Source organism: Sapajus apella, unplaced genomic scaffold (genome assembly GCF_009761245.1).
Source record: "Sapajus apella isolate SASKATOON/1434 unplaced genomic scaffold, GSC_monkey_1.0 scaffold82, whole genome shotgun sequence".
Lineage (NCBI taxonomy): Eukaryota > Metazoa > Chordata > Mammalia > Primates > Cebidae > Sapajus > Sapajus apella.
This window is the reverse complement of record NW_022437022.1, coordinates 5,243,153-5,270,144: the sequence shown is the minus strand read 5'-3', so window position 1 is coordinate 5,270,144 and position 26,992 is coordinate 5,243,153. Positions and strand designations below refer to the sequence as shown.

At 41.8% G+C, this 26,992-nt stretch overlaps 1 protein-coding gene across 3 annotated transcripts in view; it reads right to left on the bottom strand.

The window, feature by feature from the left end:
- PRKN (parkin RBR E3 ubiquitin protein ligase) overlaps window positions 1-26,992 on the bottom strand; it is a 1,407,348-nt gene that overhangs the window by 613,136 nt on the left and 767,220 nt on the right. For all 3 annotated transcript variants that reach the window (XM_032253244.1, XM_032253242.1, XM_032253243.1), the window contains exon 6: window positions 10,985-11,100. In XM_032253244.1, coding sequence (XP_032109135.1) covers window positions 10,985-11,100 — 116 coding nt within the window. The remainder of the gene's footprint in view (window positions 1-10,984; window positions 11,101-26,992) is intronic.

Genomic DNA, 26,992 nt, shown 5'->3' with positions numbered 1-26,992 from the left:
AACACGCCATGACCCTTGCCTGAGTAAATAACCACTCCAGGTTTCTCCAACGATTGCTTATGTTCTCACAAATAGCTCCACAGGCTTTGAAAGCTGCAAAGGACGAATTTGCAAATAATTCTAAATGTCATGAGAAAATATAGCTACATAAAGGATGTTTGTAGAGGGCAAGGTAGATCATATCATTGTTAATCACTAAGAAGTGTCCCAGCAGTTTAAAATTTCTATCTGAAGACGAACTGGCACAAACATTATTTGCAATGAAAGGTAGCTTCTTCCCCTCACCTAGTTTATAACAAATTGCTAATTATAAGGATAAAATTGCCATTAGAAATAAATGTGTGCAATAAAAGTCATGCAATAGTTTTCTTTAAAAAAAAAATAGTTATTTAAATGCTGTGGGTATTTCTTTCAGGTGAAAATGGACCTTAAAAACAAAAGCTTGACTGTCAACAAAGTCCTCGCAAGGGTTTCTTAGATGCTTTGGGAATGTAGCTCCATGTTTTTTTAACATCCACTAACAGGCCAGGTGTGGTGGCTCACGGCTGTAATCCCAGCAATTTGGGATGCTGAGGCTGGTGGATCACCCGAGGTCAGGAGTTTGAGACAGGCCTGGCCAACATGGCAAAACTCCATCTCTACTAAAAATACAAACTTAGGCAGGTGTGGTGGCACATGCCTTTAATCCCAGCTACTTGGGAGGCTGAAGTAGGAGAATAGCTTGAACCAGGGAGGTAGAAGTGGCAGTGAGCCAAGAAGTGCCATTGCATTCAGCCTGGGTGACAAAAGCGAAACTCCGAACTGTCTCAAAAATAAATAAGTAAAAAAACCCACCATCACCACCACCACCACCAAAAATCCACCAACAGAAAATGAACTGCTTAAAATCCAGACAGTTACAATATGCAAGGTTGACCTTAACAGATACAAAATTGTTCCAGGAAGATTTGCAATACGGCCCTGCTCTTGCCGGTGGGGGTTACTACACACCTGCAGTGACAGTTAAATGAAAAGGTAAGGCCTAAGAATTTCATGCACAAGCACCTGTAACATCTTTAGGAAGCTGCTGATGCAGCTGCTGAAATCCGAAACCCACAGGGTGCACCGCAGGAGAAATGAAGGTCGCTGGCTGACATCAAAAGTGACATGGTTGAAATTTAAAAGTATCAATGGGGATAAAATAACTGATCCCAAACAATATGGCAGAGAAGTCTATATCCTGCGGCTTGGACTTCAAAACTGGACATTCCCCCTTATTTTTAACAGCTCCTTAAAACTCTGCATTGATTTCTGACTAATTCATTGTTTCATTTCATTGAATTGTTCAAAAGTCTATTAAATTCAGAAGGGATTTTTAAAAGACAATTGTTTCATGTAAAAATAGCTTGCTTTCTGTTTGTTACACTGCATGAAAGAGATTTACCTTTAAGTCAGCAAACATTTCTTTAAATCTCTTTGCTGCAACGTCTTGTGCTGGCCACTGTGGGGAGGACCAGTCACGCTGGCACGTCCATCAGTTTGGGTCTTGGCCTGAAAGCAGTCTGCTATTTTGCAGAGCAGGTGACTTGGAGGCAGGTCCGTTTTTTTCCATTCTTAATGGCTTTTAAAGACAGGCACACAGGACAGCAGCGAGTTCAACTTTTTCTCTTCTCTGAATCTTACTTTTCCTTTTCAGATGCAAATCCACCTTCCAGTCTCACCAGCTAGCCTTGCTTTTTACTGTACAGAGAAAGCCAGGACCATGCAGGGCGGAGGGTAAGGTGCAGTGAAAGAAAAGCAATGCAAGCCACGTAGCTTTTGGTTTGTGGATTGGTTTAATCACTTCCTTGTAGTGTAATCAGATGTAATTTTTTTAATGTGATAGGTTCAATTTCTTCATCTGTAAGATGGATGCCGAAATTATTTTATATTAATGTAACTAAACAATTACAGGTCATCAAGCACTGCATCTGAATCTCAAAGGGGGCATGGTGAACACCTTTTATTGGAGCCGTTATACAAAGATTCTTTCTGGAAGGGTTTATAGCAGCTCTCCCTCACGACTGGATTAGATAAGGGTGTGTCACACTTTTCAGAAAAGAATCACTCCTGGCATAAGTAGATAGAATTTACTCCTATGGGGTCTGAGGCACAGTGTGAAGTAGCCTGCTTCAAGTTAGAGGATGTATCTTTGAAGTTTTCTCTTTCATCTTAAAAAGTTGTAAGATTTTCCATTCGACTCTAGAACATACCCCTGTTTATTATAACATAAACATATTTCGATCTAATGCGAGAAATATATAGCTCTGTGTGCACAAACACTGGTGCTACAACACATTAAAAACTTCTAACAATTTCCATTACAGAAAGAAAGCCATTTACTGTAAAAGGTCATGTTAAAGATTCCAGTTAAATTTTTTCTAAGTATACATGAGTTTCTCACCATGCTCCTCAGAGCCTGATGACTGGATAAACTATCAGGTGCCATCTGCCCCTAAATTTTAAGAAAATATTAAGTTGATGGAAAGTAGCCAATGGTAATGTCAAAAATCAGACTGATAAAGAACTTACACAGTAATTCTAAGTCATCACAGAATGCCAACTGTAGCCAAATGTAAATTGACAAAAGAAGCTTAAGACATAACAAATGCATTCAAAGGGAATTGTAACTAAGATCTCCATTCCCTATCTCTCTTTGTTAAGCGAATGAATGAATGAATGATCAAAATATAGTCCAATGATGTTTAAATCTTTCTCCCCCAGGAACACCTGGAGAAAGTAGAAATGGACTTTGAGATAAATCTTTGCTAATCTCCAGGCCCAAGTAAATCTTTTAAGTCTGCAATCCATGGTGGCATTGCTTCAATAAGCGGAATGAATTTTATTTTAGGACAAATTTGAAGGCAATTATGAAACCATTTATACCACACAACGATGACATCAAAAACATAAGTCTTTATTGGAAGGGTTGAGGGAAGTAACAAGGTAGTGCAGCTTTTTAGATCTAATGCCTGACAGGGACCTGGATTTTAAAACATGTGTCACGAAGGTTAAATTCTGACTAAGCAAACATGGGTATTTTTCAGTCTGCTTCAGCTTTGGAAACTAAGGAATAATGATTAAAGGTGAGAGGAAGTATAGGGATGCATTAGATGCATCTATCGATGAAAAGGGTCAAACTCCGTAAAATATTTAAAGAGATTTATTCTGAGCCAAATATGAGTGACCATGGTCCATGACACAGTCCTTGGGAGGTCCTGAGAACATACACCCAAGGCGGTTGGGGTGCAGCTTGGTTTTATACATGTTAGCGAAGGATGGTCAATTAAATACATTTAAGAAATAGGCCGGGCATGGTGGCTCACGCCTGTAATCTCAGCACTTTGGGAGGCTGAGGTGGGCAGATCACGAGGCCAAGAGATGGAGACCATCGTGGCCAACATGGTGAAACCCTGCCTCTACTAAAAGATACAAAAATTAGCTGGGTGTGGTGGCACATGCCTGTAGTCCCAGCTACTTGGGAGGCTAAGGCAGGATAATTGCTTGAACCCGGGAGGCAGAGGTTGCAGTGAGCCGAGATCTCACCACTGCACTCCAGCCTGGTAACTGGCCACAGATGGAGACTCTGCCTCAAAAAAAAAAAAAAGAATAAATACATTAGTTTGGTTCAGAAAGGTGGGACCACTCAAAGCTGGGGGCTTCCAGGATATAGGTAAATTTAAACATTTTCTGGTTGACAACTGGTTGAGTTTATGTAAAGATGGGTGAAGAGAAAGGGAATGTTCAGGTTAAGATAAAAGACTGTGGAGACCAAGGTTATTTTGAAGTCTCATAATGGCTGCCCTCAGAGACAACAGATGACAAGTATTTCCTATTCAGATCTTTTAGAGGTGTTAGACTCTTAATCCCTTTAGGATTGGGAAGGCCTGGAAGAAAAAGATCTAGCCATGTTAATAGAGATTCTTTACAGGTGCAAATATTCCCCCACAAAGGACAGCTTTGCAGGGCCATTTCAAGATACGGCAAAGAAACATGCTTAGGGGTAAAATATTTTGTTTTTCTTCCTTGTCTCATAATGTTATCCAAAGTCAGTTTGGAAAGTAAGTCACAATAAATAAGGTTAAATAAAGCCTATCTCAGGAGAATTTATGATTTGTAGGGCATGACTCCCCAGGCCCCTTAGACAGGAATTTGGATACAATAAAAAAACCAGAGTTTAGTCCTCGGCATCATGATAAGGATTTTTCTATTTTTGTGTTTTCAAATTTTACATTTTAAAAATTTTAGAAGAATAGCACTGTAAAGGGAGATTGAAGGAGTAGAAATATCATTTTCGTTTGTGAGACACTGAAAAAGGGTGAGCTCCAAGACACACACGCTGGTTAGGGAAAGAATTCTGGTATCCCTTTGGCTTACCCATGCCAACCAGGAATGTTCTGAACCTTCTTGTAGGAAATAATAATGAATAAAAGGTTCCTCTTCAAAGCTTTCGTCTTGGTTCATTACAAACAAATAATGGTTTCTTCAAATGTTAATTTTGCTAAGAAGTAGCTGTTAGTCATAATAAATAAGTGTGCCCAGTTTTCTTAGTTCGTACACTTTAGCCTAGATATTTGCCCTGACTTGCCTGGACAAGCCCAGGCAAGTCTTAGATCACAGCTTATTCCCCTTCCTTATTTGGAAATGTTATTGCTTCTCTAAGCATTCTTCAAGTTACCTCCTCTTTTTCTTTGTTCTCCTCTGCCTTTATCTCTTTAGAAAAGTTTTAAGTTGTTAGCCAACTGGGTGCAGCCTAGACTGTGAAGTCCAGTTCCAGCCAATGGAATCAGGACACAGCAGCAGGGCAGACGTGTTAGATATAAATGTTCCTGCCTCCTTTGTTCAGGGTCCTCTGGGGGCAAGATGGCTAACGGGAGCACCCTTTCTGCAGAAAGTAAAGTTGCCTCGCTGAGAAAATTAAATTTATGTTTGACTGCTCTTCTTTTTCGTCACCAAAAATTCACATGTAACACTTCTGTTGTAACTTCTATTGGAAATAATAAACAATGCAGCAATTCTGCCTTCAAGTGCTAGACTTACTGGGCTCGACTCGAGTTCTTGCTTTTTGTTCAGCTCATTATGCTTATATTCATAAACCTCAAACTATCAACTCACAATCCTGAAAGGTGAAGAACAAGTCACTTGTTGTTAGGAGAGCAAAATACAAGGTTTGATGCCAGAAGGGAACCTGCAGCTTCGCAAAAAACCTCAGGACATTCTGCTTCTCAAATAGTTCACTTTTTTCTTTAAGGAAGAGTTAAAAGTATTTTTTTTTTTTTTTTGAGATGGAGTCTTGCTACTTTGCCCAGGCTGGAGTGCAGTGGCGTGATATTGGCTCACCACAACCTCCGCCACTCAGGTTCAAGCAATTCTCCTGCCTCAGCCTCTCAGTCCCAGTCCCTTAGCTGGAACTACAGGCCTGTGCTACCATGCCTGGCTGATTTTTGTAGTTTTAGTAGAGATGGGGTTTCACTATGTTGGTCAGGCTGGACTCAAACTCCTGACCTTGTGATCTGCCTGTCTTGGCCTCCCAAAGTGCTAGGATTACAGGCGTGAGCCACGGTACCTGCCTAAGGAAAAGTAAAATATTTTATGTGAAATATAAACTGAAAGGACACAAATCATGTACGTGAATTAAATTGTAAGCCTCCACTCTGTCCATGGTCACACATATCTCTTATACATCTGCCTACATATTACAACCACATATATGTGATTTGATAGGCAGCATCACTGCAGGCCTCAGCTTTGATTTCTGCATGTCAATAGATAGGACTGAATACAAGTATTTTTGCAACTGTCTCAATCAATTTATAAGCTGTGAAGAACTCCTATTCCTCCCTTCTGCAGTCCTCAGAACCAGTCAGAGCCTTGTAGATGACCTGCTTAAATTTCTGGATTTTATACAGAAACCAAAGGCCAAAGAAATTGTGCTATTCTCTTAAGGTAAAAAAGTTAGTTTTATGGCATTAGGGCACTTTGAATTATTATTATAAAAAGGTAAATGAAAAATATACAGAAGTATATATGTAAAGCACAAAAACACAAAATTCTTACTTTCATTAGTGCTGACAACCGAAATGAGTGACTGAGGCAGAAGGCTCAGTCATCAGGGTCTGCTACTGCAGCTTGAGAGCATGCCTGGGAAAAATGCAAGTCACAGATACATCTGTGGCTGTTTATTCCCCAAAGAGGTTCTGAGGAGATTTAGCATTTATGCATTTTCCTTAAAAAGGGGAGGCAGTGAGCCACACTTGTGATGGTGATACACTTGTGAGCCTTTAGTCAGTGCCCAGTAAACCGACGTTTTACATAAGATAAGGTGAACATTTAAAGAAAATCGGAATAGAGCAGGCATCTGTCTGAGGGAGGGTGAGGACTGATTTATCTCATCTTGTCTTTGTTCTGTATCCAAGAAGATACAAGCCAGTAATCGACATTGTCAGTGTGGATAATGTGGGTTTTTCTTTTGAGACACAGTTTCACTCTGCCACCCAGGCTGGAGTGCAGCGGCATGATCCTGTCTCAACACAACTTCTGTCTCCGAGAATCAAGCAATTCTCCTGCCTGAGCCTCCTGAGTAGCTGGGAATACAGGCGTGCACCACCATGCCCAGAATTTTTTTTTTTTTTTTTTTTGAGATGGAGTCTTGCTCTGTCACCCAGGTTGGACTGCAGTGGTGCAATCTTGGCTCACTGCAACCTCCACCTCACGGATTCAAGCAATTCTTCTGCCTCGGCCTCCTGAGTAGCTGGGACTACAGCTGCACACCACCATGCCCAGCTAAATTTTTTATTCTTAGTAGAGACAGGGTTTCACCATATTGGACCAGGCTTGTCTCTTAACTCCTAACCTCTTGGTCTGCCTGCCTCAGCCTCCCAAAGTGCTGGGATTACAGGCATGAGCCACCACGCCCGGCCTATTTTTTTTTTTATTTTATTATTATTAGTAGAGATGGGATTTGCCCATGTTGGCCATGGCTGGTCTCACACTCCTGGCCTCAAGTGATCCACCCACCTTGGCCTCCCAAAGTGCAGGGATTACTGGCATGAGCCACGCCCGGCCTCAGTGTGGAGTCTTTTGGAGAGCCTGGTTTCTGTTTAGCCCTTAGGGAAGAAAGTCTAGAGGTGGTTAGAGAGGGAGGGGGCATAACAGGCCTGTCTGACATCCTACCCCATCATGGCTGGGACTCAGCTTCCAAGGTGTCTCCATGGTCCCCTTGACCAGGAAGGAGTTTATTCAGGCAGTTGGAGGCTTAGAATATCATTTTTATTTCCCATTATAAGTACACAAAAAATATATTTACAAATAAATTAATACTATCCTATGATTTTCATCTATTATGTGGTTAATGTCTAATTTGATTAATGGTGTATGATTAATACACATACATATAAATAAGAAAAACAATTATAAAATAATAGATTTTAAAAACCCTTTTATTTTTAAGTCTGTAATTCATTATGAATTTGATTCACCTCCAGGAAAATATGATACTTTTAAATAAAGACCAAAGCAACATATTCAAACATAAACTCAAAAGCCAATATACTGTATTTATAAAGGACACCCTGATGTTATGAATAGCGAACGAGAAAGCAATTGCTGAGACCAGATCTGTTTTGTAGACTTTTTGTATAGCTTTTGTACTGAGAAGGTTTTGCATTCTTCTCTCACAATAAAAGATGCAAATAAGCCAATGAGAAATTCTTGAATTCATATATAATAACTTAAAATAATTTAAAAATCTCCTTTATCAAACAGGCAAAGACAAAAAGGATGAGCATACGCAATGCTGAAAGAGAGATGGGAGGGAGCCCTCTCAAACATGGGAAGCCAGATCAGAACTGGAGCAGTGTTGCTGGAAAGGAACGTGATGTTACCCATTAAGAACCTCAAAAATGTCCATTACCACGGACCTATACAACCATTGTCACAGCTGTGTTCTTAAGAGTCAAGGCATGCAGTCCATGATGTCTTTAACATAATATGATTTTCAGTCTTGTTTTTTAAAAAACTGTAAGTAATCTAAATGCTCAACAGTGGGAAAATGGTTAAGTAGAACTGAGACAGCCACATATAAAGGGGTATCCGGAGAAACTAACTGGCCCGTGCACTGGGAGAAAGGGATGGAGCCTTGGGAAGTTCATGCTGCTTGCGGCAGGGAGGAGCCTGGCTTCTCCTGATCGGGTAGTACCTGGGATTCGTGCTTTGCTGAGAGTACCTGTTACCCTTTTTCTTTTCCTTTTTGCCCAATAAGTTACATTTTTCTCACCTCAAAAGAGTCTGCGGGCCTAATTTATCATGGTTGTGTGAAAAGGACCCCGTTTTTAGCTGTACTAAAGAAAAAGTTCATACAACAGCATATGCCCACATGACAGAATTCCAGGTATCTATTTTTAAAACACTGTTTTCATGGCAAAGAAAATTTATTATTATTTTCATTTTTTTGAGACAAGGGCTCACTTTGTCACCCAGGCTGGAGTGCAGTGGCACAAACAGCTTAATGCAGCCTTGACCTCCCAGGCTCGAGCCATCCTTTTGCCTCAGCCCCCTATGCAGCTGGGACTACAGGTGCATGCCACCATGCCTGGCTAATTTTTATATTTTTTGTAGAGAGAGGGTCTGGCCATGTTTCCCAGGCTGGTCTCAAACTCCTGAGCTCAAGTGATCTGCCTACCTCGGCCTCCCAAAGTGCTGGGGTTACAAGTGAGAGCCACTGTGCCCGGCTGAGTGTGCCATTTTAAAGAGAAGTGCAGAGGAAAACATTTATCATTATGTCATGCTAAATGGAAAAAGCAAGATACTAAACTATACATACACTATAATTATATAGCACACACATATACCACAAATATGTAGGCATAATCAAGATATTGGGGAAAAAACAACATTTTACTAAGCATTAGGGTAAAAATAACGTCTAACACGTTTTATAGTTTATTGTGAATGATTTCTAAATTTAAAAAGAAAGCATTTTCAGGAAAAACCCCCAAATGATCACCAAACTGCACGGAGTGTCTGTGCAGGTGCTCATCATGTTCTTACACATGGCAACCTCAAAGTCGGAAGGAGTTTGTCTCTTTCCTACACATGGGACACTCCTCTACTGCCTCACACGAGAAGGGGCCTTATTCAATCAAGTAGTCGGTTACATACCCACACCCTTAAGATGCATCTGACATAGTCGCTTCTATTTATAAATTCTCCCAAAAGTAATCATATGAAAAAATTTATTGCGACAATAGTATTTTTCCAGCAATTATCCCCCTGTGTATCTGAGAGGTGGCTCGTTTTCTTCAAAAGATATTGCCAGTTACTAACATGAACGTAACAGCGGGAAACGGGGAGCGCCATGCTCTTAGTAAGATAACACCAACATTACCACATATCTTAATGTCATCTTTACCAACCTTAATGGAAAGTTTAAAATACTGGCTGACAAGATGCTTTCTGACTTACAGAAAAGTATTCTGAATTTTTCTTGTGAAAAACTGAAAAGTGACTTCAATTACCTACTGCTTTCAGAGCAGTCAAGCCCTCACTTTTAGCACGTTCTGATTCCTTTCCTGAAACACCAAAATCCTCATCTTAGCTGTTCTTCCTGCATGTTGAAAGCATCAGCCATGCGCAGTCACTCACCTTGCCAAGAGAGGCTGAAACGCTGCCTTTTAAAGGCAATATTGTGGTTTCCTGCCATAGCAGTGACTAAACACGCAGCAAAGAGAAAATCTTGTCTCATTTTCATTCCTTCTTGGAAACAGGTTTGTTCAACAGATGTTGTTAAAGTTTTTGGGCTTCTATTAATCAATATTTTAATTTTAACTTATTAGAGAATAGACACAGCCTGATAGGAGTGTGCATATTTGTTTATCACGAAATCACAGAGTTTAAAGCAACTTTAAAAGACCATCTAATACAGTTCCAAAGGCCAAAGAGAGACAACACGTAAAATGATTAGGATATATGACTATTTTTGCTTAAAAGTCTGAAACAATAGATTCCTTGAGTTTATTAATTCATTTCGGCACTTCATTAAAAAGTTCTCACTATTGCAATTTCAGCTTCTTAGCCAACCTCAAAGAACATAAATGAAACTAATTTCTTTTCCTCTGTCCATTTGCAAAGGGTAGAGTAAGGAATTCTACTCTGAATTGCCCGCTCTGCAGAGCAGATAGACTCAGTTTCCTCCACTTGGTCCTTGGTTGCTACACTGCAATTCACATCGAGTCATTTTCCATTTTTTTCCTAACAGACCATCTCCATTTTTGCTTTTCTTGTATTCACTGAGATTAGAAATAACAAGGTCCAAAACTAGCTACATGCTTTCATTTTGAGTGTATGAATGTGTGCGAAGCCTCAGCATAAATACAGGCAAATATGGAGAACTGAAATGTATGGAAAAGACATTTTAAAAATAAAATGTATGGGCTATATATTATGGTGTTCGTAAATTGTTTTTCCATTCCTGGCTAGGCACAGTGACTCACACCTATAATCCCAGCACTTTGGGCTGAGGCGGGCGGATCACCTGATGTCAGAAGTTCAAGACCAGCCTAGCCAACATGGGGAAACCCCATGCCTATTAAAATTACAGAACATTAGCTGGGCATGGTGGTGCATGCCTTATGTTAACATTCCTAATGGTAGCATCATATTTTAATTTTATTTTGGAACTTAATGGATGAGTTTACATTTTATACTCAAATATGTGAGCTTACATTTTAATATCAACTATGATTACACTATGGATATGCCATCTCACATCTTAGGACCCGATGTACCTAAATTAAGTCATTGGCATTTTAAATAATTTAATCACATGAAAACATACCCAAATTGGGCAGAAACATCAAAAGCAAGCAGACACTCCCCAGGAAAGAGAGTTCGCGGAGGAAGGCTTGTGTGGCAGAACGGTACAGGGAAAGTAAGGAGCGGAGGAGTGACGCTATTCTTAGATCCTTACCTGACATCTGTGCACGTAATGCAAGTGATGTTACGACTGTTTGTTGCGATCAGGTGCAAAGCTACTGATGTTTCCTGGTCGGAGGTTGGGTGTGCTCCACATTTAAAGAAAAATTCCTGGAAGAAAGATAAATACGATCACACACGTGAAGCCCAGCTGCTCATTTCTCCTCTAAACATTTTTTGACAGTTTAGGCAAGAGAAGATTTCTTCTCTTTGGGCAAGAGAAGAAATCGGTTATGAGGTGTGAGTTGGAAATAAATCAGCCTGAAACCTTTCCCAGGAAAGGATGCCCTGTGCCGCAGTGGTCAAGGATTCCCTTTCAGAAGGGCCCGAGTCTCTGCTAGTTATTCCTTCTTCCGCTCTTTAAGCAAGGGACCTGGGGATACGCTGTGACCTTCCTTCAGTGATGCCCCCTCGATAATGAGTCTGGAAGAATCACAAAACATGGAGGTAGGGGGAAGCCTCTCACTAAGGAGGAAAGCGAGACACGAAGCCATGAAATGATGTGCCCACGGTCAAACAGTGAGAGGTGAAGCCAAGCGGTAACTCGAACTCCCCGCAGGGAAATCCAGTGCGTTTTCTCCAGCATCACTACGTGGTCAATCATGTAGTGGAGTAAGGAATGGAGAGAGCCCTACTGTAAACAGCCACACAAGTACACGTGGACTCCTGGTAGACAGAGAAGTGCAAGAGAGGCTTGGCATGGTGGCTCACGCCTGCAATCCCAGCACTTTGGGAGGCCAAGATGGGTGGATCGCTTGAGGTCAGGAGTTCGAGACCAGCCTGACCAACATGGTGAAACCCGTCTCTACTAAAAATACAAAAATCAGCTGGGTGTGGTGGCACACGACTATAACGACTATAATGCCAGCTACTAGGGAGGCTGAGGTAGGCAAACCACTTGAGGTTGCAGTGAGCCGAGATCACCCACTGCACTCCAGCCTGGGTGACAGAGCCAGACTCTGTCTCAACAAAAAGAAGTGCAGCAGAGCATGGCTCTCCCAGCCCCATCTAGAGTCTGCCCCTTTTCTGCCTGGTATCAACACCCCAGCATTCCCAGGAAGACTCTGCTGCCCACCCTCCGTGCCAGGCAGCTGGAATGTTCCCATCCAGTATCCTGCTGCCTCTTAGCTCCTTTCCCCAGCCAGGTCCTGCCACACATTCCCTCATTTTGGCTTTTCACATTGGTCACAGTCTTTTGATAATATTCTCCCTTCCCAGGAACATCTTTTATTCCTCATTTTTCCTTTTCTAACTTCTATATTTATTCTCATCCTCCTTCGGTTCATTCATACACGGAAGCGTTTGGTCAGTAATTGCTCTGCTTCTTGTTACATAGTCTGTATGCCTTCCATGATACTAACATCTGTGAAGCTAAATTTTCTACTACTGAAAAAAGAATATACAAATATATTACTGGATGACAGAATAACCTCTGCATACCAAACTTGCTCCTATTTGTGTTCAACTACCTGAAACGTGGAAAGGATTTTCCCTTAAACCACTTCACCTGGTACTGACAAACTTTGATGCACAGTGCAAGATATTAAGTGCTTTTGGTTTTATAGGTTATATGGTCATTGCCACACTTCTCAACTTGGTCTTGTAGCCTAAAAGCAGCCATAGGCAATATGCAAATGAATGGGTATGGCTGTGTTCTAACAAAACCTTATTTACAAAAATATGCGACAAACTAGATTTTCCCTGCGGGCCACAGTGGTCCATGATGAGACATTTGTAAAATGCTGTATTCGTATTTATGCCCTAACAGTGACTGACATAGGATAGGCGTGACATATACTTCTTAAATGATGAACAATGGATGTAATCAATGCTGTTTATCACTTCCGTAATAAATGCTGCATGTTATCCCCTTATACATTTCACGGCAACATTTAATTTCTTCTTTTCCTATTTATAATTTAACTAACCTCATTCTCCTCTGACATGTGGGACCCTGAGCAGCACCCCTTGGTCTGAAACTGTAGTGTGCATCAGAATCACGTGGGTGCAAGAGGGCAAGGGCTTGTTAAACCAGAGATCGCCAGACCCACCCCGGGATTTTGTAAATTCTGGGATGGCATTAAGATGTACATTTCCAACAACTTTCCATGTGATGTCATTCCTCCTGCTCCGGGGACCACACTGTGAGAAACCTTGAGCTTCGACCAGCATCAGAGGCAAAGCGAGTAGACTCTAGTTACTGTCTCACAAGACCCCTGCTGTGGCAGGTCGCTTACGAGGTCTGAAAACAACACAACATCATAGGTAAAATATGTGACTCTCAAAAATCTGGAGTGTGTCACTTTTTTTTTTTTGAGACACAGTCTCACTCTGTCGCCTAGGCAGGAATGCTCTGGCATGATTTTGGCTCACTGCAACCTCAGCCTCCAAGGCCTCCCAAATAGCTGGGATTACAGGCATCTGCCATCATGCCAGGCTAATTTTTGTATTTTTGTAGAGATGGGGTTTCACCATGTTGGCCAGGCTGGTCTTGAACTCCTGACTTCAGGTGATCTACCTGCTTTGGCCTCCCACAGTGCTGGGATTACAGGTGTGAGCCTGTAAGAGAAGTATCCCAAAGCCAGGGATTTGGAACCCAGGCTCTTCTTCACTACAAGTCTCACCAATCCCAGGTGGTATAACTTAGTTAACTAAAGCTATCCTATCTGGGGCAGTGGGCTATCAGCCGGCCCCCAAACCTAGAGTCCTCAGCCCACGGAGGTGTGTGTGGTGTCTGGCTGGGGTGCACGGGATGTCCAGTGTGTGTGATGGGCCTGGGTTCAGGCGTGCCTGTGGAGTCCTGTCCCTGAGTCCAGGACCTTCCCCACAGCATCATGGAAATCATGCTGGCTGATTATTTTATTTTTCTTTCCTGAACACAGGATCCTATTCTTTTTACTCAATCTTTTGAAATTTGACAAATCCTTCAATGGCCAGCTCAAGGGTATTGAGAAAGAGATTTAAAACAATGTCTGACCACCAAAACAAAAAGTCTGAAGGACATGACTGACCTTTGTGAAATACACCGAGCTAGCTACAACTGTTTTTTGCAGACAAGAAAACAATCCTCATTCATAACAAAGTAATTCCTCCAGAATAGCTGAGTTGGCAGGACTATTGAGAAGGTATTTCATATACAGATAAATAGAAAGCATTTGTGTTTTTTTCTTAGCTTACAGAAAGCTGCAGTAGACATTCAGCTAACAAATCACAAATTGTTCTAACACCAGATAAAATTCAGCCAGATAAAAGCCTTTTTATTGGGGGTAGGTGTTTATAGATAATGGTGTAAGTTACAGATAGTTGAAAAATTCTAGTAATTCATATAGTGTGATAAAACGAAACTGCACATTGCCAGCCCTTATTAAATATGTATGTCTCATCGGTAAATTTCAGTGCTTTCTCCACCAATTTTTATTAAAGAACGTTTTTTGTGTAGCACTAGAATAACTGGCAAGAATTATGAAGAATCTGAGATTTTACCCAGCTTGCAAGTTAGCAAGCTAGTTTTCCGTGGTATCATGAATGCTGAAAGAAGACAAGAGACTCCTGGATCAGAGACAAAGGAATGCAGAACTCAGAGCACAGGCAGAAAGAAGCATGAGCATCGTTATTACACCAGCTCCCCTCCACACATCTCTCTCAGGGTGGAACCAGATGGGCTAAGTCAGATTCTGCAGGTGCAGTGGTTTTGCATCACAGCTGAGGACTCTGAGCTTAGGAAACTCAAGTCTTCAATAAGTAGTTCTAAGCAAGCCATCTTTTCATCCTGAAGGGAGACATTATCTTTATCGTACTGGATAATAAGCAAATCTGCCTTTTGATCTGGAGAGAGACATTAACTTCTCTACTTCCAAGGTCATTTGCTCTACAACTTCCTTGAAAAGATGGGTCAGAACAAGTTAGTGCCTCCCTCAAAGATGAGCAATACATGAGAGACCCATGGAGCATTGCTTCTCAGTAATAACACCTTTTCTTTCAGGCTAATTAGCAGAGTGAGCTGGTGGTCATTTCTGCTCCTGTACAACCAGTGAGCTAAGATTGTTGAAGTCTTTTCTGACATTTCCAATCTGTATTCAAAACCAGCAGACAATAAAGCAACACACAATAGAAGTTAGAAGGGCCTTTTTCCAAAATTCCACCTTGGGTGAGAATCGCCTGCTCACATAGGAGTGTCATGTCACAGTTGCATGATTCGTTGGAATTAACTGTCTATGAATTCTCTGTTTTGTTTCTCTTAATTACTCAGTTTAAAAAATTGAGGAAGTCAAAGCCAGGAAAGTCTTCTAGCTAAAGTCCAAGAAGGCTGGTCAGAAGGCTGACAGCACTGTACCACTGTGAGGTCACTAAGGCACGGCAGGGCCCAAGCAGTATCTGGAGCTTTGCTGGGTGACTGTGCTTACGCCCAAGGCAAGGCTGCTCAAGGTGGCACTGTTTGAGCATGTATAGGGCTTGGCCGGGGGAAGTTGCTTTTAGGTCACTAGGGAAGCAGTCCTCTGGGGAGCAGCAGGGGAGTGTCCTCCTCATCAAGAAGACCAGCTGTTAATTCTAGTGTGGCTGGCACAGAATCCTTTACCATTGGTAAACTGAATTTCAGAGAGGCCCACCCCACCTCTTACAAATGCTAGGTCACACATAAATCAGCTACAAAAAGATACATAACAAGTCCTAATATATAAATACATACATTCCCCCACCTACCCAGGAGCTGTAATTCCCAGGGGCATATTCGTTTCATTTGGATACAAATATTCACTTCTGCGAAAGCATAATTAGCTAGGGAGATAAAATCTGTGACAGCAAATGGCCAGTTTTGTTTTGTTTTCAAATAATATCTGAAACGATTTCTTCTTATACTCGAAAAAAATAAGACCTTAGCAAATGTGGTTGGCTTAACATTGTGACACTGTTGAATGCCATAAGCGTTTTCCACTTTATTATTTATCTGAGACAGGGTCTCGCTCTAATTCAGGCTGGAATGCAGTGGCATGATCTCAGCTTACTGCAACCTCTGCCTACTGGGTTCAAGCAATTCTCATGCCTTAGCCTCCTGAGTAGCTGGGATCATAGCTACATGCGACAACACCAGCGAATTTTTGTTTTAGTAGAGATGGGGTTTTACCATGTTGGCCAGGTTGGTCTCGAACGCCCGACCTCAAGTGATCCACGCACCTTAGCCTTTCAAAGTGCTGGAAACACAGGCTAGAGCCATCACGCCTGGCCCGTTTTCCACCTTATTATTATTAAATGGAAAACCCAACAGTTGTATTCATTAAGCTCTTAGAAGGGTACTCACACTTTTACCATTTCTCTGGACAAGGCTGTGATCGTTTCCTTCCATTCTTCCCTTTCATCACAACTCATTTGCCCTCTCCTCCGCATTGTAGAGGCCTGACTGTAAATCACATCAGATCCATACAGATCAAAGTGGTACCCGGGAAAAAGAGCATGAAGATGTCAACTGGACTGTGGCATTCCTGGAAGCCACTCCTGCTCACTCGAGATGTCCCTTCACCCATGACTCATGAGCAGTGCCTCTTACAGAGGAGAACTAGAGCAGCAAGTACGGAATAAAGAACCCAGCAAAATCGGAAAATTAGCTCAACACCAAGAATCCAATTGCATAACAACATTGAAGATCAGAACCTAATTAGTCAAGCCCAAATATAATTTGATAGATCAGATTACTATAAAAATAGATGACAACTGGCTTGAAAGCCCTGCTTATCAAAGTCACAATAAGGTCAAACCTGAAATATCATTAGCGGTAAGACCTGACTTATTTACCCGTGATCCTTCCAATGGCTTTTATTGAATATCCTAAACTTTATGTTTATAGTTTAACAATTATGTTTTCCAAACAAAATATTGCATCTATCTTCACAAAGAGTTAAATTCCATTCTAGTCTCCAAATCCTTCTTAGATAATATTCCCAAATAGAAAAAAAAGAAACTATCCTTCTCTTGATAAAGTAACAGGGACACACAATTTTCACTAACAAGGTTGCAGCAGGTGTGTGGTTTTTACATAACACTTAACTGCATAGCTATTTGCATGGCTCGGGGTCTAGTTAGGAAAACAGGACCCACACCAGGTGGTTCAAATGACAGAATGTAATGAGATTAGTTATGGAGGCGTGGAAGCACTACAGCACTTTTTAGAAGGACTAAAAAGGGAAAGGAAGCCACTTGAGGCTAGCATCATTATTGTGCAGCTGCCATCTGGGGCTAGGGGACAATGGCAGAAGGTGCTGGGGTCACCACAGCTCTGCAGCTGGGCTGTTTGGTTGGCAGTGTGACAATGAATGGGATGAAGCCACTGCCAGAGATGTCCCCTGCAGAGAGAGGGAGAAATGCCGCTGGCTTCTGCCTTCTCTTGGCCCATCCATCTCCAGAAACAGCCCCAACTTACAGAGCAGAGGGGAAAAGGTGGCGTGAGACTGAAAGCCACCAGCAGATGACTACTGCACCACCAGGAGGCAGACCCGGCATGAGATCAAAATTCTCCAAGTGTCACCCTTTGTTAGTGGTGACCCATTCTAATCAGCCTCCACAAAAACAAAAAGGTACATTCAGATACTGTTCTGTAATATGTATTAAAGATACACAAATACTCAGACAAATACACATTGTGTACTGAGATCAAACTCAACTATACCTGTCAAAAGATTCTCCATCCAACTTTTCTGATGATATTAACTGAGGATACAGGGCTGTGGTTGCTGCTTATGAGATGAACTAGTAATAAGTATCTTACATCTATATCACAAAAGTTCTCACAGTTACCTAGTTAAGACAGACAGCCTGTCACTTCCAATCAATCTAAATGTCTCTCACAGACCTAAAATCCTGTTTGTAGCTAACAGCAACAGATATTCCTGTTATTATCTCCTCAGAAACTCTGCAGGCTAGAACGATTTCTCATTAGTGAGATACAGATTCTTTTTTAAGACACAATCATTAGTTTTAAGTCTTCCTATCATGCAGGGGTTTCATTATTAATCTTAATAATAAAGTTTCATGTTCTGTAAGTAAAAACATGCCAGCCAGGTAGGGTGGAACACACTCATAGTCCCAGCTATTTGGGAGGCTGAGGCGGGAGGATCACTTGAGCCCAGGAATTTGAAGCCAGCATGGGCAACATAGCATGATTCTGTCTTTAAAAACAAACAAAAACCCCATAAAAACAAACAAACTGGCCAGGCACAGTGGCACACGCCTGTAATCCTAGCACGTTTGGAGGCCAAGGTGGGTGGATCACAAGGTCAAGCGATCAAGACCATCCTGGCCAACATGGTGAAACCTGGTCTCTATGAAAAATACAAAAATTAGCTGGGTGTAGTGGCGCATGCCTGTAGTTTGAGCTACTTGGGAGGCTGAGGCAGGAGAATCGCTTGAACCTGGGAGGCGGAGGTTGCAGTGAGCCAAGATCATGCCACCACACACCAGCCTGGCAACAGAGCAAGACTCCATCTCAAAAAAAAAAAAAAAAAAAAAAGCTAGATAAACCATAACCACAACACTATGTACCTAGTACATAAATAAAGCCCTTAAAGTAACCATGCCAAAGCCTGTTCATCTTGTGACTTCTTTATTGTGTCTTAGCCTTCATACTGAAGTGTTAGACTTACTGGGTATTACATAAACCCAGTAACTCATTTTATCAGTTCTGATACATAATAACTATGAAAATTGTTGGACTGTATAATGAATGTACACTTTGTTAAATTAACAATGCCAGTTTTACAATTAAGTTATACCTAGTCAAACAAATGAGACCTAAAAAGTTAATGAGTCTATCATTACGTCCAATTACAAGTTTGTTTTCTTTCAAGATGTTAATAAAGCCTCTAGATGATGTGCAAAGTTTATCAGGAGAAAGAAAATCAATATGCTCCCACACAAAGCAAAACCATGTGAAAACTTTGCTGAGAAGGAGCTTGTCAGTTTATGGTTCATGTCTTCAAGAAGTCTATCTTAAAACAAAAGCTGACTAATATAACCCATGTCCACCCCTTCTCTGCCTGATTGTAAGTTCTTCAATATGCCAGGACTTGAAGTTTATTCCAGGGGTAATGCCACACAGCCAGAATTTGATGTTTATAATGTTAAGAGTAAAAGGGAGATTGTTAAGATATTCAAAATGATTCCTGAAAAGATTTGCAGTCATTACTGACCCTTATAAAATGTGTGAAAACTAATATCCTCTTTCATAGCTCAAGGTACTTGCTCCAACAAGCTCAGATGGCTGCACCTCCTTTGCCCTTTCCTAGCCCAGGCGCAAACAGGCAGCACTAGTTTCATTAGTCAGAATACAACAGCCTCCCACATGTGATGCCTGAGATACCTGGGAACCAAGCTGGGGCTCAGAAGGAAACAGTGATGAGAGAGGGACAGCCTCCAATGAGATCACTTGTACCCTGGATCCAGCTATGCCTGATGTTTCCCCAGTTACTTATTTTTAAATTTTTATTATTTTTTTGAGATGAAGCGTCATTCTGTTGCCCGGGCTGGAATGCAAAGGCGTGTTCTTGGCTCTCTGCAAACTCTGCCCTGGGTTCAAGCAATTCTCTTGCCTCGGCCTCCCAAGTAGTTGGGATTGTAGGTGTGCGTTACCACACCCAGCTAATTTTTGTATTTTTAGTAGACATGGGGTTTTGCCATGTTGGCCAGGATGGTCTTGAACTCCTGACATCAGGTGATCCACCTGCCTCGGCCTCCCAAAGTGCTGGGATTACAGGAGTGAGCCACTGAGCCTGGCCAATTTTTTTCATTCTTTAACTTAGCAGTGCCTATAGGCACTTCCAAGACTGATTTCCATATAATCTTTCAGATTGCAAAACAAGGATTTTCCTTTCTCTTTATGATTTTGGAGAAAGCTTTGACCCTAGGTGTTGTCCCCCGGTTAATCTATCATTGGGGAGTTTTTTTTTTTTTTTTTTTTTTTTTTTTTTTTTTAAGAGCAAATGCTTCCTCTATGTTTGTTGGTATTTCTTTACTTGTGCATAATTATCTTGCTGTTAGCATTGATGAAGGGTCCCTGACTCCAAACGTTCTAGAACTAAGTGACAGTTGCCAAAGCTGCAATTACTCCATGCTGCAGAGGCTCCCTGACAGTGAGCAGGAGGACCCTGATGGCCAGATGAGGCAGCCCCCTCTGATCTCTGACCCATTCCTGGGAATGAATGGCCATCCAGGGGAATCTGGACAGGGACTACATACAATACAGCAGCCATTTTCTTTTCTTTCCCTTGGTCTGATGTTCAATGGACTGGTGGCTCTGGTGTGGTACTAGCTTCCCTGGCATCTCTCTCCCAATTCCAACAAATGTTTGGAGATTATAACTTCTGTCTCACCTCAATGTAAGAGCAGTTACTTATGCCATGTCATCTACTCAGTTTATAAATCAAGCATATCTCTTCCCTTTCAATTTTGCAGCCTAGCCAGACAGTAAAAGATATCATTTATTATTCTAGCTGTTCTTTCTCTCCTTTAGAAGCTAAAGGTTTCATATGCTCTTGTAATATGTCAGCTTCAAAAACATAACGGCACCCACAGTATTTGCTAGTTGCATGTTTAGGCAAAGCTTTCCAGCTTTTGTGCTCAGATAAATAAGATGTTAAAATATCTTGTGAACACGGAGTATTTCCTTTGTAATCTCCCACTGCTGATTATTCGATTACATGATTTGACCTCCAGGAGTGGATATATAAACAAACATCTGTTAGCTGGTAATTATTTGCAAGAAACTGAGGAGACAGGTCACGGTTTCAAAAACTTATTATGATGCACCATCCCTAGATGAGTTACTGCATTCCTAGCATTTTCTAGGGAGTCTCTAGAAGATGGCCTTATTTTACATTTATTTCTAAATGTGCAAAACACTTATTCCAATGAACAATGGCAAATAATGTAGAAGAGCCATGTAAGCATTTCATTGTCTAGGTTAATTATCTTCCAGACCAAGCACACTGGCTAAGTAAGGTCTTATAGACTTTCCAAACTCCTCAGCTCGCCGCCTCCCCACCTGCTCACCTCTCCCTTGGCCTGCCATGGAGACCCTTTAAGGGCGGGCTGCACTCCCCCCCCTTCACATTGGCCCCTTGCTTGTGGTTTGAGCTCAGCAGGATCTGTCTTCCTCCTCTGCTTCGTCCACTCATTTTGCCTTTCAAACCCCTACGTGTCCTTCAGGCCTCAGCATATCTATCTTCAGCCCTGCAGGCCTTCCCTGATCCCATCCCTGTTTTAGCTAGTCCTCAATTAGGTCCGGGGCCTAAGCTTTCCATAAAATACATCCACCAGTGTGCCATGTCAGTTTACCATTGCCCCCAACACCCAGGAGTTACTACCCGTTTCTGTGGCAATGGCTCAATGACCCAGAAGTTACTACCCCTTTCCTAGAAACTTCTGCATAAACTGCCCCTTAATCTGCATGTAATTAAAAGTAGGTATAAATATGACTGTAGAACTGCCACAAGCTGCTATTCTCTGCCTATGGGGTAGCCCTCCTCTGTAGGAGCAATCACGGAGCTGTAATACCATGGAAACTATAACACTCCTGCTTCAATAAAGTTGTTTTCTTCTGCTGCCAGCATGTCCTTGAATTCTTTCCTGGGTGAAGCTGAAAACCCCCTCTTGGGCTAAGCCCAGTTTGGGCCTTGCCTCCCTAGTGTCACGACTCCTCGGGAATTAAGTAACCCACTCTGTTCTCTCCACCCTCTTTGGTCAGTCTGTACCGTGGTTTATTTTTTTTTTTTTTGAAGACCTTGATATTCCAACCTTTTGAGTTACACTTGGGACAACTGAAAGAGGGGGAAGAGTTGGAGTGGGGTGAGAACTAGGAGGGGCTGGATAGCTAGAGGTCTAGTTCACTTAGTTTTTGTACTGGAAGGGGTCATCACTGGTTTCACTGAGAAGTCAGGTGCGGTGAGCGCTTCTGCCACCTATACATTCCTCTTAACATTTATTGCTGCTGTTGGTGTTGAATCCATTGTGCTGCTCATTTGGAAAACCACCCCACTCCCTGGGCCGAGTGAGAGCAGAACAGCCAGAGCCTGAGAAATGCAGCCGCAGCAACTTCACAGTGTCCAGTCTGGGCAGGGAACGTGCAAGAGAAACATACCTTTTGATAGCAATAATTCACAAAATGATAATATAACTGGTTTGTTGGCTACGAGCAAAAAGAAATATTGAGCCATAAAAAAGCAGCCTAGCTTTAAAACATTTTAAATGACTTTAGACTTGGAATCTAAACTTTTTTCGCTCAAAAATCCTTGTTTCCTTAGCAAGTGGAATTTAAAGCTTCTTTTTTATTCCTGTCTTCTTTACTGCAGGCAGCACAAGCCATCATAAACATTCCACTCAACACAAACTGGGCAAAGGCAAGTGCTTAATACAATTTAATAGTTTCTCACATTCTATATATTTAGGTTATTTCCTCATTAGGAAAAGAAGAAAATAAAATGTAATTTGTAAGTTTACCTATAAACCATACACCAGAAGATAAGATGAATAGAACTGGAAAATAAATGTTACAGTGAGCCTTTTAACATGCCAGTGTAAGCAATAACAAATGGAAGAATTAAAAACTCAACCAGCCATCCTACTTAGGCAAAATATATGTCGACGGGTGTAGGCATGTATGTTTTATATATACACGGTCATCCCTCAGTGTCCAGAAGGTATTGGCTCCAGAAACCCCTGCAGATATCAAAATCTGCAGATGCTCAAGTCCCTGATATAAAACGGTGTAGTACTGGCATATAACTTAGGCACATCCTCCTGTATGCTCTAAATCATCTCCACATTACTTAGAATACCCAATACAATGCAAATGCTGAGTACATAGTTGTTACGCTGCATTACTTTTAAAATTTATATTACTGTTTATGATTGTGTTATTTTTTGTTTTTATTTTTGAATGTTTTCAATCGATGATTGAATCGAGAAATGTGGAAGCTGTGGATATCCAGATGTTATACATACTGACTGAAAAATGTCAGAGTCCAATTAATACTGCATCAAAAACAAGTTAAATAACAACAGAGGGAAACATCGAACCTTTTGTGTCATAAGGACACCATTCATGTTACTTATTTGTATATCTCTCCTGTACTTTTTGAGAAATGGATGCTGTGTTGGAGAGACAAAGATGGAGGATGGCAAATAGCGCAGCCGTAAGAGACCACATCATCCAGCTGCTGACAGGTATGTCACAACAAAGAAACACATCCAATGAGGCGGGAGGAGGAACTGCTAGAGTGAACAATGCTCCCTCTTAGCCAGGCTTACCATTATAGAACAATTCTCACAGATGGCATCTATGGGCACAGTTTGTGCATGAGGGCAAAAGACTGCTGGACAGATCGTGCCACCACCGGGAGAGACCAGCCAGTGGCCCCTGCCCTCCATCAGTGTTGGGGGAGAGTCAGTTCTTCTTGTGGGAAAAACAAAAAACAAAAAAACTTTTTTTTAGTCTAAAGAAAATCATTCAGGGCCAAGAGTGGTGGCTCATGCCAGCACTCTGGGAAGCTGAGGCAGGCAGATCACCTGAGGTCAGTTCACGACCAGCCTGGTCAACATGGAAAAACCCTGTCTCTACTAAAAACACAAAAAATTCGTTGGGGGTAGTGGGGTGCGCCTGTAATCCCAACTACTCAGGAGGCTGAGGCAGGAGGATCGCTTGAGCCTGAGAGGCGGAGGTAGCAGTGAGCTGACATTGTGCATCTCACTAGAGCCTGGGCAACAGAGTAAGACTTGTCTGAAAAAAAATGAAGACGAGGAAAATTTTCAGGGAGCATAAGTAGGACACAATTAAGTGTTTCAGTCAGATTTAAACATAATTTGAGAATATAAGAATTTTTAAATTCAATTAAAAGCTAAAAAAAAGAGTAAAAACAGAGAAAACCTATTAATAAAATGGAAATCATGAGTGAAAGCTCAGAGCCATGAATATGGCAGTGAGGACATCAACACATAAATCATAAACACAGAGAAGCAGAACCGAAGAAGAAACATTACAGAAAAGATCTTCTGTGGGTTAAAGCTACCCAACGCTAGTGAGCATTTTCATCGACTGCTTGATTATTGTAACATGTTTGGTAAGCTACTTAATCAAATTTATGGTAGCTTTCTTTATCATGTTTAATTTAGCTGATTAAAGAAAATATTCACAACAAGCTTTATTACAAATCGCTTCTAAGTTTGATCAAGTGATTTGGGTTTACTATTGACATAAGCACATATATCTCTTTTAAGCTTTAGATGGCATGAATTAAATTGATGGATATGGGAAGATTATGACATCCTGACACTTTGAAATAAACACTTACTCCTTCCTCACTTTTGTAGTGCCTAGAAATATACGACATATTTATTGTTTTTTCGTTCTAGGATGTATGCACTATGATTGTTTTATTTGCTACGGAATCCTTAGCACCTAGAATATTATTGGGCACAGAGATGATACTCAATAAATATTCCTTAAATAAATAATAAAATGCCAAATGCTAAATGTGTATTCATATTTCAATACAATGCTGAGTTTAATTTGTCTGCACTTTATTTTGAATTTTTATATCATTGAGTAAATTGGTGTATAATTTACTTTTCTGATAGCTTTATTGGCCTTTTATGTTAAATACAAGCCAGTTTCTTCATGTGAATTAGGAAGTTGTTTTACCTTATTCTATTATTTGTATTTATACAAATGCACTGGCATTTCCAATCACTGGGGCAAGGATGGATTATTTAATAAATGATGTGGGTGCTGAATAGCCAGTAGCTGGAGTGAACAGGTGGTTGCTCATCACTGCAGAAAAGAATTTCGGATGGATTCAATATGTAAACATTAAAACCAAAAATACGTTTATAAAATATTAGATGGGGGGCTGGGTGCAGTGGCACATGCCTATAATCCCAGCACTTTGGGAGGCCAACACGGGTGAATCCCCTGAACTAAGGAGTTCAAGACCTGCCTGTGTAATATGATGAAATCCCATCTCTAGAAAAACTATAAAAGTTAGCCAGGTATGGTGGCATGCGTCTGTGGTCCCAGCTACATGGGAGGCTGAGAAGGCAGGATCGCTTGAGCCTGGGAGACAGAGGTTGCACTGAGTTGAGATCATGCTACTGCACTCCAACCTAGGGCATATATATAGACATATATATAGAGAGACATATATATAGGCATATATAGACATATATTATATGACATTGAAAATATAGGTGATAATTCATATAACTTGCAATGAGAGTGGTAGGCAGCATTTCTTTAGAAAGATATAAACTAAGTCTTTGCCTATATAAAGGAAATGTTCTTCATTTCAAATACTTCAGCAATGACAAAATGACAAAAATGTTCACAGAATGCATAGTACACGAAGTGTTAATATACATACTGTTAGAAAATATCTTGACACGGCTGCAGCATCTCAATGCTGATGGACCCAGCCATGCAGCCAGGTCTCCAGCACTGATGCCCATAGTGCATCCTGTGCTCTGGGGCATGGGCAGTACAACACACTGAGGAGGCTGCTCCAGAATAAAAGGAGCTGAAGCAAGGCTCCGCAGAGCCTGAGAGTCACCTGCCTGGGGCCATTGGCACTAACAGCAATGCTGTTCCCTGCAGCAGCAAAGCCACCACACGTGAAACACATCTTCAGGTGGCCTGGGAACTGATCCACCTGGGTGCTGACCTGGGCTTGAGGACAGGTCTACCCTGCTTACTGCTGCAACCAGTGTCAACACCCAAGCATACCATCCAGGGCCTGGGGCTCAAACAGCCTCACCTGTGACAGCTGGTGCCTATGCACATCAGGGGGCCTGAGGTCTGCCCTCCTGCTGCTGTTCCCACCAGCACATGCATGCACGTCTGGAAGCTCAGGGATCAGCCTACCATACTGTTGTCACTGGCAACTGTATATCATTGCAGGGCCTGTCAACAGGCCTGCCTTATCCATCACTGATGCCTGTGCATACCATCTGGGGCTGGGGAAGGGGTCAGTTATGCCCACCACCAACTCTGCTGGCACCCAAGTATGCTATATGGGACCTGGGGACCAACGTGTCTGAGCTCCCACAGCCTGTACCCACATACGCTACTGGGAACCTGAAGACAGGCCTTCCCTGCCTAATGCTACCACTGACAGTGCCTGCATGCTTCATCTGGTGACCTGGGGATTGATCTGCCCCATATACTGCTATTAATGCCTATGCATAACTTTCAGGGCCCTGAAGATGGGCCTGCTCAGCCTGTCAGTGCTCACATACTTTAGGGCACTGGGGTATGGTCTTCCCTGTCTGCTACCATCAGGGCCCACACACAACTCCCAGAGGACTGAGGATGGGCCCACTCAGCTTGCAGCTATCACCACTGCTGGCATCTCCCCATATGAGTCACCTGGAGGCCTGAGCACTGGCTTGCTCACCGTGCCACCACCACCACTGCCTGCGTACGCCAACTAGGAACCAGAGTTTTTGGCTTGATACTACTATTGCCATGAATGATGCCACACACCACCCAGGGGCCCGAGGACCAGCCTGCCCTCCCAGTCCACTGCCACCACTGCCAGTACACATGTAGGCTGTCTGGAGGCCCAAGGTGTGGCATATCCAACTGACTGATGCCACCACTATATCTGAAGACCAGCCCACTTGGTGACTCTGGCCCCAGAAAAGCTTCACTGCAACCTCTACTGACAAGTGCTAACCGAGCCACTGAAGAGATCAGAGACACAACTGATGCTGATTACAGTTGAAAAAAATCACTCAGACACTATGTTGCTGTGCCCAACTAAAATCAAAGCCAAAGTGACCTACCCAAACAACATTATAAATACATCTATAGAAAAAAGTAATCTTTTCCTGCAAAAGCCAATCCATAAAATTGGAAGAAGCAACTGCTACATCAGAGGCACTGTAAAAAGCTCAGTGAGATACAACAGAACAGAAATAAACAACACAAAATGTCAGAAAAGTAATTCATGATCTGAATGAGAAATTA